The sequence below is a fragment of the Pristiophorus japonicus genome, chromosome 22 (assembly GCF_044704955.1).
Source record: "Pristiophorus japonicus isolate sPriJap1 chromosome 22, sPriJap1.hap1, whole genome shotgun sequence".
Classification (NCBI taxonomy): Eukaryota; Metazoa; Chordata; class Chondrichthyes; family Pristiophoridae; genus Pristiophorus; species Pristiophorus japonicus.
In genome coordinates, this window is record NC_091998.1 from 44,977,050 (window position 1) to 44,991,853 (window position 14,804).

Sequence of the window (14,804 nt, forward strand, 5' to 3'; positions counted from 1 at the left end):
CCTGGCTAATTGGAAGGAAGCCAGAATATTGAGTGAACTGTGAAATGTTAGTTGTTTACTGCTGCACATTAAGGAATATTTCTTCCATGTTGGGAACTGAAATCTTGCCATAGTATGGTACAGCTGCAATCACTTTAACATTTAAATAAAGAATTAGTACTTTAGCTCCTTCAGTGGTTTAGTGGGTTATTTTGTCCATGTGGCATGGTACAAAGTTCTACACATCAGTAAGTCTTGGATTTGATTCACAGTTTGTCCTGAGTGAGCTGATCTCAGCCAGGACAGCAGTTGAGTTGCTACAATTCACTTCAGAGCCCTGGATTCGAGAAAGGAGAAAACTGAACCAGTGTTGTTCATCTCTGTCCAGTGGCCCCTACTATAAAGTGAGAAAAGTGTAGGGCTGGACTGTGATGAGCCCCAAGTTAGAATAATAGCATGCCGGCACTCATTATCTCAGTTTACAAATGAAGAATGGTTACTTGATCAATTCTGGGAATGCTGCGAATGGCTATGGAACTTTATCCCCAGGAGCAGCCAGTAACATCCGGAGCATGGGGTGAAAAATAGAAGGGAGGGGAAAATATTGAGCAAAAATCTGTCAATTGCTTATTTTTGAAATAGATAACCTGGAAAATGGTGCTGCTGTTGATGAAGAGAGATGTTGCCCAATACCCATCAATTTTGAATTATCTCCACTATCGGAATGTGCGTTTGGATCAAATCTTCAGAAGAATGATAATATAAACGATGAATATCCTTGTGCGGTTTTGGAAATGAAAGTTGAAGAATTAAAAGGAGGGCTATTGGATACAGTCAGTCCATTGGCGGTCCATGGAAAAAGGAGTGAAGCTGGGGAGGATGGTGTCACCTGCGGAAATGTGCTGACCCCAGAGAAAACTAACTTCATTAGTAAAAAGTTAAAATCGTCAAGAATAAGAATAGAGCCTGACCAATGTTTTGCTACAATTAGTAACTTGAAATCTTCTAAAATAAAAGCCGCATCAATAGTCGAGTCCAACATGCAACATACGACTTGTATCCTCGAAGAAAATTCAAAAACTGGTGATGGATTCCTTGATCAAGAAATCGCTGACTTGTCCATCAGTGACCGGGCACAAGCCAGTTCTTGTACTGGAGACGCAGGCCCCAGTATTCAGAACCTGCCTGATGAGCAGAGAGGCGAAACTGAAGACAAAACGGCATGTTATGAATCACTAACTACAGAAGTAAGCCCAAAGCCAACCACAAAAGCAAAGAAAAAAGTGAAAACTAGAAATCGGGACCAAGAGTCCAAGAAAGTGGAACCCCGCAGGTCTACTAGGACCAAGAGTAATGTTAATATTTCGAAGAACTCAACTACGGTAAGGGAATTTTTCTTCCATTCAGAGCATTTTCATCCAATATTTTTAAGCTTTTCTTCAGTAATGAACAGTTTTCATGGATTGCAAATCCTAGTGTATTGGTTTAGAAAAGATAAATAAAATGGAATTTGATTTACTCAGTCAATGTAAATCAGTGTTCCTGATAACTCTGGTTTAAGATTCTCTTTGTTGGATATTGCTACAAAATCACAAACCTTTGCCCACTGTTTTTGTGGATTGAACTTAGAAGCTGTTCCTCTCAAAACAATGTGCATTTATAGGGCTCAATTTTCGCCACCAGTGGGCGGCGTTTTTTGGCATCAGCTGATTTTTTTTTCCTTTCGGAGCAATCTTGATTTTACAACGTTCCTCAAAGTTTGTACGCCGGCGGTGATGATCAGCGGCGGATTTTTTTGTACAGCAAATTTTTTGCCGCAGATCTGAGTGAAAACTGATTTCCGTGCCGTTTTTGGCCATTTAAGCGATTCTCCCCAACACCGATTTTTTTTTTTTAAAAAGACGGCACAGAGTGGCCCTAAGTTCTGATCAGAAAAACCCTACGTTAACTTAAAATCGGCGCTCAAGTCTGTATCGGAGCTGTTTCTTTCCAGTTTATAAACTACCTTTATGAACAAGACTAATCATGTTTAGTACGTTCATCTCTTTACATTAAAAGATTACTTGTTCTGGTGTTGGCTCCCCGCTCCCGCTGCAATCCTGGGCCGAAAGGACCCTGCTCTCGGTCCCGCTGCAATCCAGACCGATTGGGCCCCCTCCCCCTCCCCCTCCCGGTCCTGCTGCAATTCCCTGCAAGCCCTGGCTGTGGAACTTCAACTCGCAGTTGGAGCTTCAGCCCTCTGTGCAGCTCTCGTTACCCTGGCAATCTCAGATTTTAGTGCAGACTTGAAGCTCCACCCCCCCAGATTTAACTTTGGGTACCGCAGTGCCAAAATGAAATTTTACTTTGGCAAAAGTTCCAACTTTTTTTTCCGGCGCAATCGGGCACAAAAAAATTGTCCGTTAATCCTCCTGGGCGCCAAAAATCAGCAAAGAGGAAAATTGAGCCCATAGCCTTGAACATAGCAAACATCCCAAGCCACTTACAAAATTGACAGGTTGGTCAAGACTTCTCCACACCATGATGGCCAAACGTTATTCCCTCTCCGTAACTCCGCAGCCGTGTAATCTTCTGTGGAACAAATACTCTGGAAAATTCCTCTCCGACCTCCTAAGGCGATCTTAACATTGGTCAGGAACCTTTAGTGGGAATTTAGCTGTGGCTCAGTGAGTAGCACCCTCACCTCTGAGTCAGAAGGTTGTGGGTTCATGTCCCACTCCAGGGACTTGAACACACAAATCTAGGCTGTCACTCCAGTGCAGTGCTGAGGGAGTGCTTTTGGATGAGACGTTAAACCGAGGCTCCGTCTGCTCTCAACTGGACGTAAAAGATCCCCTGGCACTATTTCGAAGAAGGGCAGGGGCGCTATCCCCAGTGTTCTGGTCAATATTTATCCCTCAATCAACATAACAAAAAAACAGATTATCTGGTCATTATCACATTGCTGTTTGTGAGAGCTTGTTTGTGCGCAAATTGGCTGCTGGAGAGTCTTAAAGTAGGAACTAGAAGTAGAGAGACAAAGATTTGGTGAGGAAATTTCAGGGCTTAGGACCTAGGTCTTTTTGTCTTGCAACCGCTTTCAGTATTCCCTGCGAATGATTCATTTATTCTGTGTTGACTCTACTAAAATGCATGGCGCTATATTTATCTAAAATGAAACCCCGTTTGCCATTGTGTGGCCCACTCCCATAGCACATAGATCTTTTTGGATTTGATTGCATTGCTCTACTTACTGTCTAGACCATTGCACAGATTTAGGTATAATTTTCAAACTTACTTACCACACTCCCAACAGCACTGACCAGGTCATTAGTAAAGACAGTGAAGTGCAGTGGGCTAAGGATCGATCCCTGGAGGATACCGCTAGTAACGTGTCTCCAGGCTGAATCAGATCTGTTAATTACAACTTTTTGGCTGCAGGATTGGAGCCAATTCCTATTTTGAAATTCTTACTGATGCCACAAGATTCAATCTTGTGAGGTACCTTATCAAAGGCTTTCTGAAAGTCCAGGTAGACAATGTCTACTGGATTTTGCTCATCCACTACCTTAGTGACATTCTCAAACTTGTATGATGCAACCTATTTTTTTTTCAGAAACAGTGTTGTGAATTTCTAATGGCTCCTTCCCTTTCCCAGTGATTATAAAGGGCATCTCTTACAATCCTAACTAGCATCCTCCCAATAAATGGATGTCAGGCTGATAGGCCTCTAGTTCTCTGGCTCTGATTAATCCAAAGACCAGAGGTATAATCAAAAAATTGGATACCAAGCCAAAGTGATGTTGGGACCGGTGACCAATAGCATGGTCAAAGAGGTGGATTCAGGGAGGGTTATAAAAGAGGAGGGAGTTAGAGGAAGTAAAGCGTTTACGGAGGGAATTCCAAACTGTCAGGCCGAGGTGGCTGAAGGTATGGCCACCAATAGTGTGGTGTGGGGGGCGGTGATTGTAGGATTAGAGGAGGTTTGAGTTAGCGAGGGGAGGTGCGAGACAAAGAGTTTTAGACACAAGATTAAGAATATTTTAGGTGCTGATGGACAGGAAGCTAATGTAGGTTGGTGAGAACAGCAGAAAGTAGTGAGTGGGATTTGGTGCGGGATCAAAAAAAGGCAGCAGAGTTTGGAGGATGGGAGGCCAGTTGGAGAGCATTAGAATAATGGAATCTTGAGGTGAAAAAGGCACAGATGGTTTCAGCAGCAGATGGAAAGAGGTGCTGATAAGGAGATGGAAGTAGGTTGTATTTGCAATGAAGAAGATATGGGGTTGGAAGTTCAACTTGGGTTTGAGTAGTACATTTTTATATGAGGAATGGGCTATGGATAGATCTTTGGGTGATTCCCAAGAGTGGGAAGAGAAGCCAGTGCTGGAGATACTCTTGGTACAATTGGACAGGTAAAAGTGGAACCAAGTGAAGGCAGTCCCGTTAAACTGGACAACAGAGGAGAGGCATTGGAGGGGATTGGTGTGTTGACTGTGTCAAAGGCTACAAGATCAAGGAGGGATAATGTACCACAGTTATAGAGTATGTCATTTGTGGCTTTGGCCAGGGCTGTTTCAGTGCTGTGGGGATGGAAACCAGAGTGGAGAGATTTAAACAGTGATCTACAGGAAAGGTGGGTAAGGGTAACATGTCCAAGATGTTTGAGGGAAAGTGGTGATTGAAGTGAGGCATTAGATTGCAAGGAACATGTAGAAACATAGAAAATAGGTGCAGGAGTAGGCCATTCGGCCCTATGAGCCTGCACTGCCATTCAATGAGTTCATGGCTGAACATGCAACTTCAGTACCCCCTTCCTGCTTTCTCGCCATACCCCTTGACCCCCCTAGTAGTAAGGACTACATCTAACTCCTTTTTTTAATATATTTAGTGAATTGGCCTCAACAACTTTCTGTGGTAGAGAATTCCACAGGTTCACCACTCCCTGGATGAAGAAGTTTCTCCTCATCTTGGTCCTAAATGGCTTACCCCTTATCCTTAGACTGTGACCCCTGGTTCTGGACTTCCCCAACATTGGGAACATTCTTCCTGCATCTAACCTGTCTAAACCCGTCAGAATTTTAAACATTTCTATGAGGTCCCCTCTCATTCTTCTGAACTCCAGTGAATACAAGCCCAGTTGATCCAGTCTTTCTTGATAGGTCAGTCCCGCCATCCCGGGAATCAGTCTGGTGAACCTTCGCTGCACTCCCTCAATATCAAGAATGTCCTTCCTCAAGTTAGGAGACCAAAACTGTACACAATATTCCAGGTGTGGCCTCACCAAGGCTCTGTACAACTGTAGTAACACCTCCCTGACCCTGTACTCAAATCCCCTCGCTATGAAGGCCAAAATGCCATTTGCTTTCTTAACCCCCTGTTGTACCTGCATGCCAACCTTCAATGACTGATGTACCATGACACCCAGGTCTCGTTGCACCTCCCCTTTTCCTAATCTTTCACCATTCAGATAATAGTCTGTCTCTCTCTCTACCACCAAAGTGGATAACCTCACATTTATCCACATTATACTTCATCTGCCATGCATTTGCCCACTCACCTAACCTATCCAAGTCACTCTGCAGCCTCATAGCATCCTCCTCGCAGCTCACACTGCCACCCAACTTAGTGTCATCCGCAAATTTGGAGATACTACATTTAATCCCTTCGTCTAAATCATTAATGTACAATGTAAACAGCTGGAGCCCCAGCACAGAACCTTGCAGTACCCCACTAGTCACTGCCTGCCATTCTGAAAAGTACCCATTTACTCCTACTCTTTGCTTCCTGTCTGCCAACCAGTTCTCAATCCACGTCAGCACTACCCCCAATCCCATGTGCTTTAACTTTGCACATTAATCTCTTGTGTGGGACCTTGTCGAAAGCCTTCTGAAAGTCCAAATACACACATCAACTGGTTCTCCCTTGTCCACTCTACTGAAAACATCCTCAAAAAATTCCAGAAGATTTGTCAAGCATGATTTCCCTTTCACAAATCCATGTCACCTCTTTCCAAATGCACTGCTATGACATCCTTAATAATTGATTCCATCATTTTACCCACTACCGATGTCAGGCTGACCAGTCTATAATTCCCTGTATTCTCTCTCCCTCCTTTTTTTAAAAAGTGGGGTTACATTGGCTACCCTCCACTCCATAGGAACTGATCCAGAGTCTATGGAATGTTGGAAAATGACTGTCAATGCATCCGCTACTTTCAAGGCCACCTCCTTAAGTACTCTGGGATGCAGACCATCAGGCCCTGGGGATTTATCGGCCTTCAATCCCATCAATTTCCCCAATACAATTTCCAGACTAATAAGGATTTCCCTCAATTCCTCCTTCTTACTAGATCCTCTGACCCCTTTTATATCCGGAAGGTTGTTTGTGTCCTCCTTAGTGAATACCGAACCAAAGTACTTGTTCAATTGGTCTGCCATTTCTTCGTTCACAGTTATAACTTCCCCTGATTCTGACTGCAGGGGACCTATGTTTATCTTTACTAACCTTTTTCTCTTTATATATCTATAGAAGCTTTTGCAGTCCATTTTAATGTTCCCTGCAAGCTTCCTCTCGAACTCTATTTTCCCTGCCCTAATCAAACCCTTTGTCCTCCTCTGCTGAGTTCTAAATTTCTCCCAGTCCCCGGGTTCGCTGCTATTTCTGACCAATTTGTACGCCACTTCCTTGGCTTTAATACTATCCCTGATTTCTCTTGATAGCCACGGTTGAGCCACTTTCCCTTTTTTATTTTTACGCCAGACAGGGATGTACAATTGTTGTAGTTCATCCATGCGGTCTCTAAATGTCTGCCATTGCCCATCCACTGTCAACCCCTTAAGTATCATTCGCCAATCTATCCTAGCCAATTCACGCCTCATACCTTCAAAGTTACCCTTCTTTAAGTTCTGGACCATGGTGATTGAGGTGGAGATTATTAAGAGGAGGGGAATGATAAAGGTGGTTTTTAATGGGAGGGGGAAGATAACCCGAGTCGAGAGAAGAAAGTACAATGTCATCCATCATAGGGAGCAGGATTGGAAGTTGTGTGCTCAGAAATTTAGTGGGAATGGGGTCAAGAGAGCCGAATGTGGGTCCCATAGACAAGGTGAGCTCAAAGGAGGCGTGAGGAGAAATGGGAGACAAACTAGAGAGAGAGAGAGAGAGATGCAGGCTCGGCCAGGTGGTGGGAAGTTTGGCTTTGTGGAGAAGAAATGGGGGCATATGGCAAAAATTGATGGTCTCAATCTTGGTGACAAAGAAGCTCCTCGTGCGTGTTGTTTAAGGGAACGGTAATGGGGCAGGGCAAAGAGTTTTAGGAGAAGATTGGTAGTCGAAAATAGAAGTTGAGGGTTAATTCAGGGTGATCCTGGAGTAGGGGTGATTTTTGGCAGAGGAGAAGGAGGTCTGATTGTGCTTGATATGGTGCAGCCAGATCTGGTGATGGACGGCTAAACTAGTAATGCTGAAGTCCGCACCCCTTTGCACTGGAGGGAGAAAAGATGGAACCATACCTGGTGGAACAACAGGGATGGGGAAAGAGTAAAAGTTTTGCTGGGGACAGGGGCATCTGAAGTGGAGGTGAGGGAGTGGTCGAACCATTTGACTGAAGAAATATTATGATGAATGGAGGCAAAAGGTTGGACAATTGGGAGTTTGTCAGTGCCTTGGAGGAGAGTGGATGCAGAAGGAAGTGCGGTTGGAAGGGTTAGACTAAAGGGTGTAGATGGTGAAGGATACAAGGAAATGGTCAGAGAGTGTAGCGAATGGAAAATATAACCAGATGGGGAGATTTTTGTAAGGGGCAATGAGGTGCCAGTTATCCCTCAAAGCTAGGATGTCACTAGTCATCCATGGTAAAGCCATAGCTGACGAGGGCCTTTGTTTGCGAGTGAATGGATATTTTGGAGTGAAAAACTGAGGGGGATGGTGATTGTTGATCTGCTGGCAGAGTCCAAGGGCGTAGTGGTGGGTGGGATGGGAAGGATGTTGGTGTGGTTAGCTCATAGGAAGCATGCTATGCGGGAAGGTTGGCAAAGAGGAGCATGGGGCACTTGGGGTTGTAATGGGTGGGCACTCTGAGACTGTCAAGAAGCACAAATGGCTGAAGAATAGTGATGGGTTGGGCTAAAATTTGGGAGGGCAATGTACCGGAGAGGAGAAATGAAAGATGGAATGACTGGGTTGCAGGAAAGGGAGTAGACAGGAGAGAAGGAGCCAAGAGAAAGGAGAGATAGAAGTAATGGGCTCAGGCCCACAGAAGTAGCCAAAATAAGCATATGAAGCAGTTTTTTTCCCCCTCTTTGCATGGACAAGGTAAACTGGTCAGTTGGGAAAATCTTAACGATCTTAATTGGCGAATATTCTCCCACAGTTGGTATATGAAGCACTGCTCTCTCCTTCCACACACACAATAATTTATTTTCTTGATTTGTGAAGTAGTCCAGTGGAAGTTAAATCCTCAGCTTATCAAGCTGCAAGGTTTTCTTGTTAACTTTGCCTCTGCACATGTGTTGAACCTTTTTTGCCTGCACATTGGTGCTTCTTTGGGGTTGCCTTCACTGCTCGCTCAGTGTGAAAGTGTCTGATTTGCAAGAAATAATTGCGTGGTTTTGTTGCTGAATGTGCCCCTGGTTAGGTTGCTTGCAATTCTTGAAGCTGACCCACAAAGTTTGTACTCCTCTTGAGTAATTGTATTATTTGATGCAAGGCAGACACATTATCAATATAAAATGTAAACTCTGCTGGGAAATTTGGGCAAATTGAATTTAGGTAAGAAGTTTCCAAAAAAAAATATTTTTCACATTTTATAAATACTGCCCTGTCAACTGTTTGCTAATGTTAAAACTTAGCCTGCTTTTGGACATTGCTAGCAGAGCTCTATACTTGCCTGTAAACACATGTTTTCCTTGGACAGAGCGCTGTGGACCTTGCAGAATAAACCTCGTCTACTGGCTTCACGTCACTCTACGTAAGATACCAGTCTCAAACTAGTTCACTTACAGACATTGCGCATATACAGAGTGAAAATAGTATTAGCACTAAAAGGGTCTTGGAAAGAATTTTTTCGTGTCAATATGTTATTAGTATTTGAATGTGTTGCTGCAAATGCCGATGGGAGTCTAGCCAATCCAAACCTTTATTATGGAAATGGACAAGTACAAAGCGATGAGGGTCGACTGCTCAGGCGAAGGAGCTAGCATGGAATGGTGAGCTGAGTCGCCTCCTTTACTAAAACTTCTGCGATTCTATAACTGCAGCCAAGATATCTACTGATTAATTGTGGTGGCTAGGCAAAGCTAACAAAGAGGCAGATGTGCAAACTTTGTTTTTATTGAGATTGAATCTGTATGAAAAACCTAAAATTTAAAGCAGAATGAAGGAGCGTTTATTTTAAAGAACAGAGCTGTAACATACAAAAAAAATGCACTGAAGAGAATATTTTGTAGTGTGTATTTAGTAAGGTAATAATGGTGTTTTAATCATGGGTTCTGCTACAGTGCTGCTTGCTTATTGTTGGTCGAGTTGGCCTGTTTAGATTTGTGCTGCAGTGGTTTTTCTCGTGTTGCCTCCCTTTTTTTCTTGATTCTCTGGTCTGTCACACTTCGCTGGTTCACCTTCATGGTTCCAGACCTCCACCAAAGCATGTTTTCCATAGCCTGCCATGGAGAAGACCCAAAGACTGCACTTAGTGTCCCTGTAATAATGTCACTGAAATTGGAACCCCTTTTTGTAATTTAATTCACTGGGAAATCTGTGACGTGTAATGGTGAGTGTGTGGAGTTTTCGTACCTGAAATATGGAAAGCAACCAATAGAACAATTTTAGATTTTGTCCGTCTAAATTTGGGTTATGCCTGGAGAGAGCTGTATTAAGACTAAGATGAACCAGTGGTAGAGCACGAAAGAACATAAACTGCTTACATTTGTATAGCAAGACATCCCAAGGCACATCACAAGGAGCATTATAAGACACAATTTGACCCTGAGCCGCATGGGATGTTAGGACAGATGACCTAAAGCTTGGTCAAAGAGATAGCTTTTAAGGAGCGTCTTCAAGGAGGACAAAGAGGTGGAGAGGTTAGGGGAGGAAATTCCAAGGCTTAGGGCTTGGACAGCTGAATGCACGGCCACTAATGGAGGGGTGAAGGAATTCAGGAATGTACAAGAGGCCAGAATTGGAGAAACATGCTTCTGAGGGTTGTAGGGCTGGAGGAGGTTTCAGAGATGGGGAGGGAACGAGGCCACCGAGGGATTTGAGCACAAGGATGAGAATTTTAAAACTGAGGAAGAAAAGAACTTGCATTTATATAGTACATTTTGCATTCTCAGAATATTGCAAAGCACATAATAGCCAATAAATTACTTTTAAAGTGTAGTCACTTTTATTTTTTGAGCATATGTGGCTGGTAATTTTCATACAGCAAAGTCCAACAAGCAGCAATAAGTTAAATGATCAATTAATCTCCTTTCTGGTGGTGTTGATTGAGGGATATGTGTTGGCCAGGCTCTGGGAGAACTGCCCTGTTCTTTGGATAGTGCCATAGGATCTTTTACATCCACCTGAGCCAGCAGACGGGGCCTCAGTTGAACATCTCATCTGAAAGACTGCACCTCGAACAATGCACTACTCTCTCAGTACCACACTCGATTGCCCGTCTAGATGATGTGCTAAAATGGAGTGGAGTTACTTGAACAGTGACTTTCAGACTCTGAAGAGAGAGTGCTACCAACGAGCCAAGTCTGACACTGAACATTTAAAGGACATTATCTAAAGTGTGACTTTTTCCAGTATTATATTACTGCCAATATATTGTAAATAAATCTAGTGACATCACCAAAACCTGTGTCATGGTGCTGATGTCAATCCTAACTAGTGACAGCCTACATCTCTAATGATAAATGAAGGAGAAATAAGCTGCTAACAGCAAAAATGTTTTGCAGGTAACTAAAGGCAAAGGTAGACAAAACAAATTCAAAAAGGAGCTTTATGGAAAACGTGAATATGTTTCAAAGAAGCCATTACTGAGTCCAATCGCAGAGGTCTTGGAGATCTGGTCTGAATCAGTAGATTCGCCTGACTGTGATGTAATGCCGGAATGTGAACCTTCGAGGAGAACCAGTCTGATCTATCTTGAGGGTAAGTAACGTTTTATGTTCTTGTATAAATCAATTTTATGAAGCTGTTCAAGGTTGCTCCTCTCAAAGTTACTGGAGACTGAACAACTTAATCCAATGTTGCAAGAGAGCCGGTTAAAAGAGGAGGCAAGTCTCAGAGGGGAAGTACTTTTTGTTCAAAGCATTCCCCTTTTTTTTATATATTCGAATATTATTCTCGTGCATAAAATTTCTAAAAACTATCTTGTTGCCAGCATGCTGACCATGGAGTATAGTGCCCCTTTCGACTGGGTTTATCTAGTGAGGTCAATTATTGGGGATGTCCGAGGGGGGCAGTGTAAGGAAAGGGAAGGGGTGTGCCTTTTAAACTGGACTAAAGGTAGCCCTACTACTTGCTGGGAAGCCTGCATTTACAGCCCATAATGTAGTTTCCTGGGCCGCTCGAGGACAACACTCTGGCCGCTTCGTAGTGACACCCCCTGCAGTTTATAATGGATGCATTTCCTGTCATTGCAATCTTGGTGCAACTTAGTACAAAGGGAGAAAGACCTAAATTGAAAGTCTCCATGTCAAGTTATTTGCCTGCACCACTTCCGAATATGACTGTTTAATATTGGGGGAAAAATAATCTGATCATTTGTCATTGTAGTCACAGTGATACAATCTGGAAAAAATTCACTTGTAAATGATGTGGCTGCTTTGAGATTTATTATCTATTGTCATATTCATCATCATAGGCAGTCCCTCGGAATCGAGGAGGACTTGCTTCCACTCTTAGCATGAGTTCTTAGGTGGCTGTATAGTCCAATATGAGAACCACAGTTTCTGTCACAGGTGGGATAGATAGTCGTTGAGGGAAAGGGTGGGTGCGACTGGTTTGCTGCAGGCGCCTTCCGCTGCCTGCACTTGTTTTCTGCATGCTCTCGGCGACGATACTCGAGGAGCTCAGCGCCCTCCCGAATGCACTTCCTCCACTTGGGGCGGTCTATGGCCAGGGACTCCCAGGTGTTGGTGGGGATGTTGCATTTTATCAAGGAGGCTTTGAGGGTGTCCTTGTAACGTTTCCTCTGCCCGCCTTTGGCTCGTTTGCCGTGGACGAGTTCCGAGTAGAGCGCTTGCTTTGGGAGTCTTGTGTCTGGCATGCGAACTACGTGGCCTGCCCAGCGGAGCTGACCAAGTGTGGTCAGTGCTTCAATGCTGGGGCTGATGGCCTGGGCGAGGACGCTAATGTTTGTGCGTCTGTCCTCCCAAGAGATTTGCAGGATCTTGCGGAGACATCGCTGGTGGTATTTCTCCAGCGACTTGAGTTGTCTACTGTACATGGTCCATATCTGAGCCATACAGGAGGGCTGGTATTACTACAGCCCTGTAGACCATGAACTTGGTGACAGTTTTGCGGGACTGGTCTTCATATTACGATGGTGATAACAGCATGGCATGAGGGCTATATGCAGCTCTTGAGCTCTCACCAGTGGCCCTTGGCAGCTTTGCTGCTCCTTTGTGCCTGCCTGTGTTATCTTGGCCAACTTGGGGTTTAGTGCTGTTCTACAGGTGGGAAATTGGTGTCCTTATGTTATTTAGCCCCTGTTTTCAGCACACAACTTTTTGAGTTGGCTGAATTGTTTGGGAGATGGTATTCCAGTGGGACCTATTCAATATTTTTATTTATTTTTATCAACATTGAAGGAATACTCTTGGCTGAATTAAATGGTACAATTATGTGCCTCAAGTGCAAGAGTTGACTGTTGTACGTCACTTTTTAACTGGCTCCCTGCCGGCTTCATTGGTACAGGTCATACTGACTACCAGGTCTATGGTGTGATACTCAGACTGTACTGAGTTAATTGATCTTCATTGGGGTGGCACTTAGGAGCGCTAAAGCTGGGCTCAGTGGCTTGGCTAGGGAGGGGAATAATCAGCCTCGATTCAGGTAATGTCATTCTTCAATGACTTCGGCTAGAAAGTATTGTGTAAGTAGACAGAAGGTGAGGACAGGATCAGGTTCAGCTGTGATAACATCCATGGTAAATACCCTCTCCACACACGTGATTTTAGATAGTTATTCAAGTAATATTTACATGTTGATCTCAGTGGTAAGTATCATAGAATGTTTTACTACATTAAAGGCACTATGGCCCCAAGTTTCCACACGCGGCAAAACAGGTGCCCCTCCAAGCTGGGCGCCCGTTTTTCGCTCCGAAAACGGCGCCTGAAAAAAAACGCGCTATTCTCGAGCGCTTTGCAGCTCGATGTCTGCTTGGCGCGGCACCCAGGGGGCGGAGCCTACCACTCGCGCCGATTTTGTAAGTAGGAAGGGGCGGGTACAATTAAATGAGTTTTTTTTTCGTGCCGGCAACCCTGCGCGTTGGAGCGTTCGCGCACGCGCAGTCTGAAGGAAACATTGGCACTCGGCCATTTTAAAAAGTGCTGCAGAAAAAGTGAAAATTTGTTTATTGAACCCTTGCAAAGGCTTGTATTTTAATTTTTTTGATATTTCTGTGTGTGAGGGTGAGGGAGTGCATTCTGTAATTAAAGATAGATTGTGATAAACGGGACACATGCACTTGTTTGAGACTATTCAAATTCTTTGTAGCTGTTCAATTTTTAAAATTTTTTAATAAAACCACATTGCCCTTCCATGATTAGCACTGAGGCTTCCTGCAGCTTTCTCCCCCTGCCGTCGGTCGGGCCCGACGGTAAACGGCTGCCTCAAGTAATGAGGCTTCCTGCAGCCTTCTCCCTGCTCCCCCCCCCCCGCCGTCGGAAACGGCTGCCTCAAGTAATGAGGCTCCCTGCAGCCTTCTCCCTGCTCCCCCCCCCGCCGTCGGAAACGGCTGCCTCAAGTAATGAGGCTCCCTGCAGCCTTCTCCCTGCCTTTCCCCCCCCCCTCTGCCGTCGGGAACGGCTGCCTCAAGTAATGAGGCTTCCTGCAGCCTTCTCCCTGCCCCCCCCCCCCCTGCTGTCGGTCGGGCCCGACGGCAAACCGCTGCCTGAAAGGCCTGCCTGAAGCACTTTCACACAGGTAGGAACATGGTTTATTTAATCTTTTCTTTGCTTATAAATTTTTATTCAGGTTGGATTTATTTGTATAATATTTGTATAAGTATAACTAAGGATTTATTGTAGAATGTAATGACTTCCCTTCCTCCCCCCCCCCCCCCCCCCACCTCGTTCCCGACGCCTAATTTGTAACCTGCGCCTGATTTTTTTAATGTGTAGACAAGGTTTTTTCAAGCCTACAAAAATCTTCACTTGCTCCATTCTAAGTTAGTTTGGAGTACGTTTTCACACTGGAAACGTTCAAATCAGGCGTCAGTGGCCGGACACGCCCCCTTTTGAAAAAAAAATTCTGTTCAAAAGTGAAACTGTTCTACCTGACTAGAACTGCAGAAAACTTAAATGTGGAGAATTCCGATTTCTAAGATACTCCGTTCTCCACCAGTTGCTCCTAAAAATCAGGAGCAAATCATGTGGAAACTTGGGGCCTATATAACTGCAAGTTGTTAATAGTTGTTAGAAACTGAGCCATCCCTGAGTTTACAGCTGTATTTCTATAAATGTCTATCAGCCTTAATAACTTATTTAAACTATACCAGTTATACCATTGGCACTCCCAGCAATAAACCAAAAAAGGCAGGCTTATCATAGTTACTCCTGCTTAATTACACGGAGGTTAGTAATGTCACAAATAGTTGACAGCTCAGTGTAATGTAAAATGTAAAAACAGTAGAG

General features: G+C 44.1%; 1 protein-coding gene across 4 annotated transcripts in view; it reads left to right on the plus strand.

Annotated features, from left to right (window-relative positions):
- cdca2 (cell division cycle associated 2) overlaps positions 1–14,804 on the plus strand; it is a 50,291-nt gene that overhangs the window by 29,578 nt on the left and 5,909 nt on the right. For 3 of the 4 annotated variants that reach the window (XM_070866078.1, XM_070866079.1, XM_070866080.1), the window contains 2 exons: positions 622–1,361; positions 10,899–11,094. In XM_070866078.1, the coding sequence (XP_070722179.1) occupies positions 622–1,361; positions 10,899–11,094 (936 nt within the window). Of the gene's footprint in view, positions 1–621; positions 1,362–8,872; positions 9,165–10,898; positions 11,095–14,804 lie in introns of those variants that run through there. The other variant, XR_011588401.1, reaches the window with a different exon arrangement.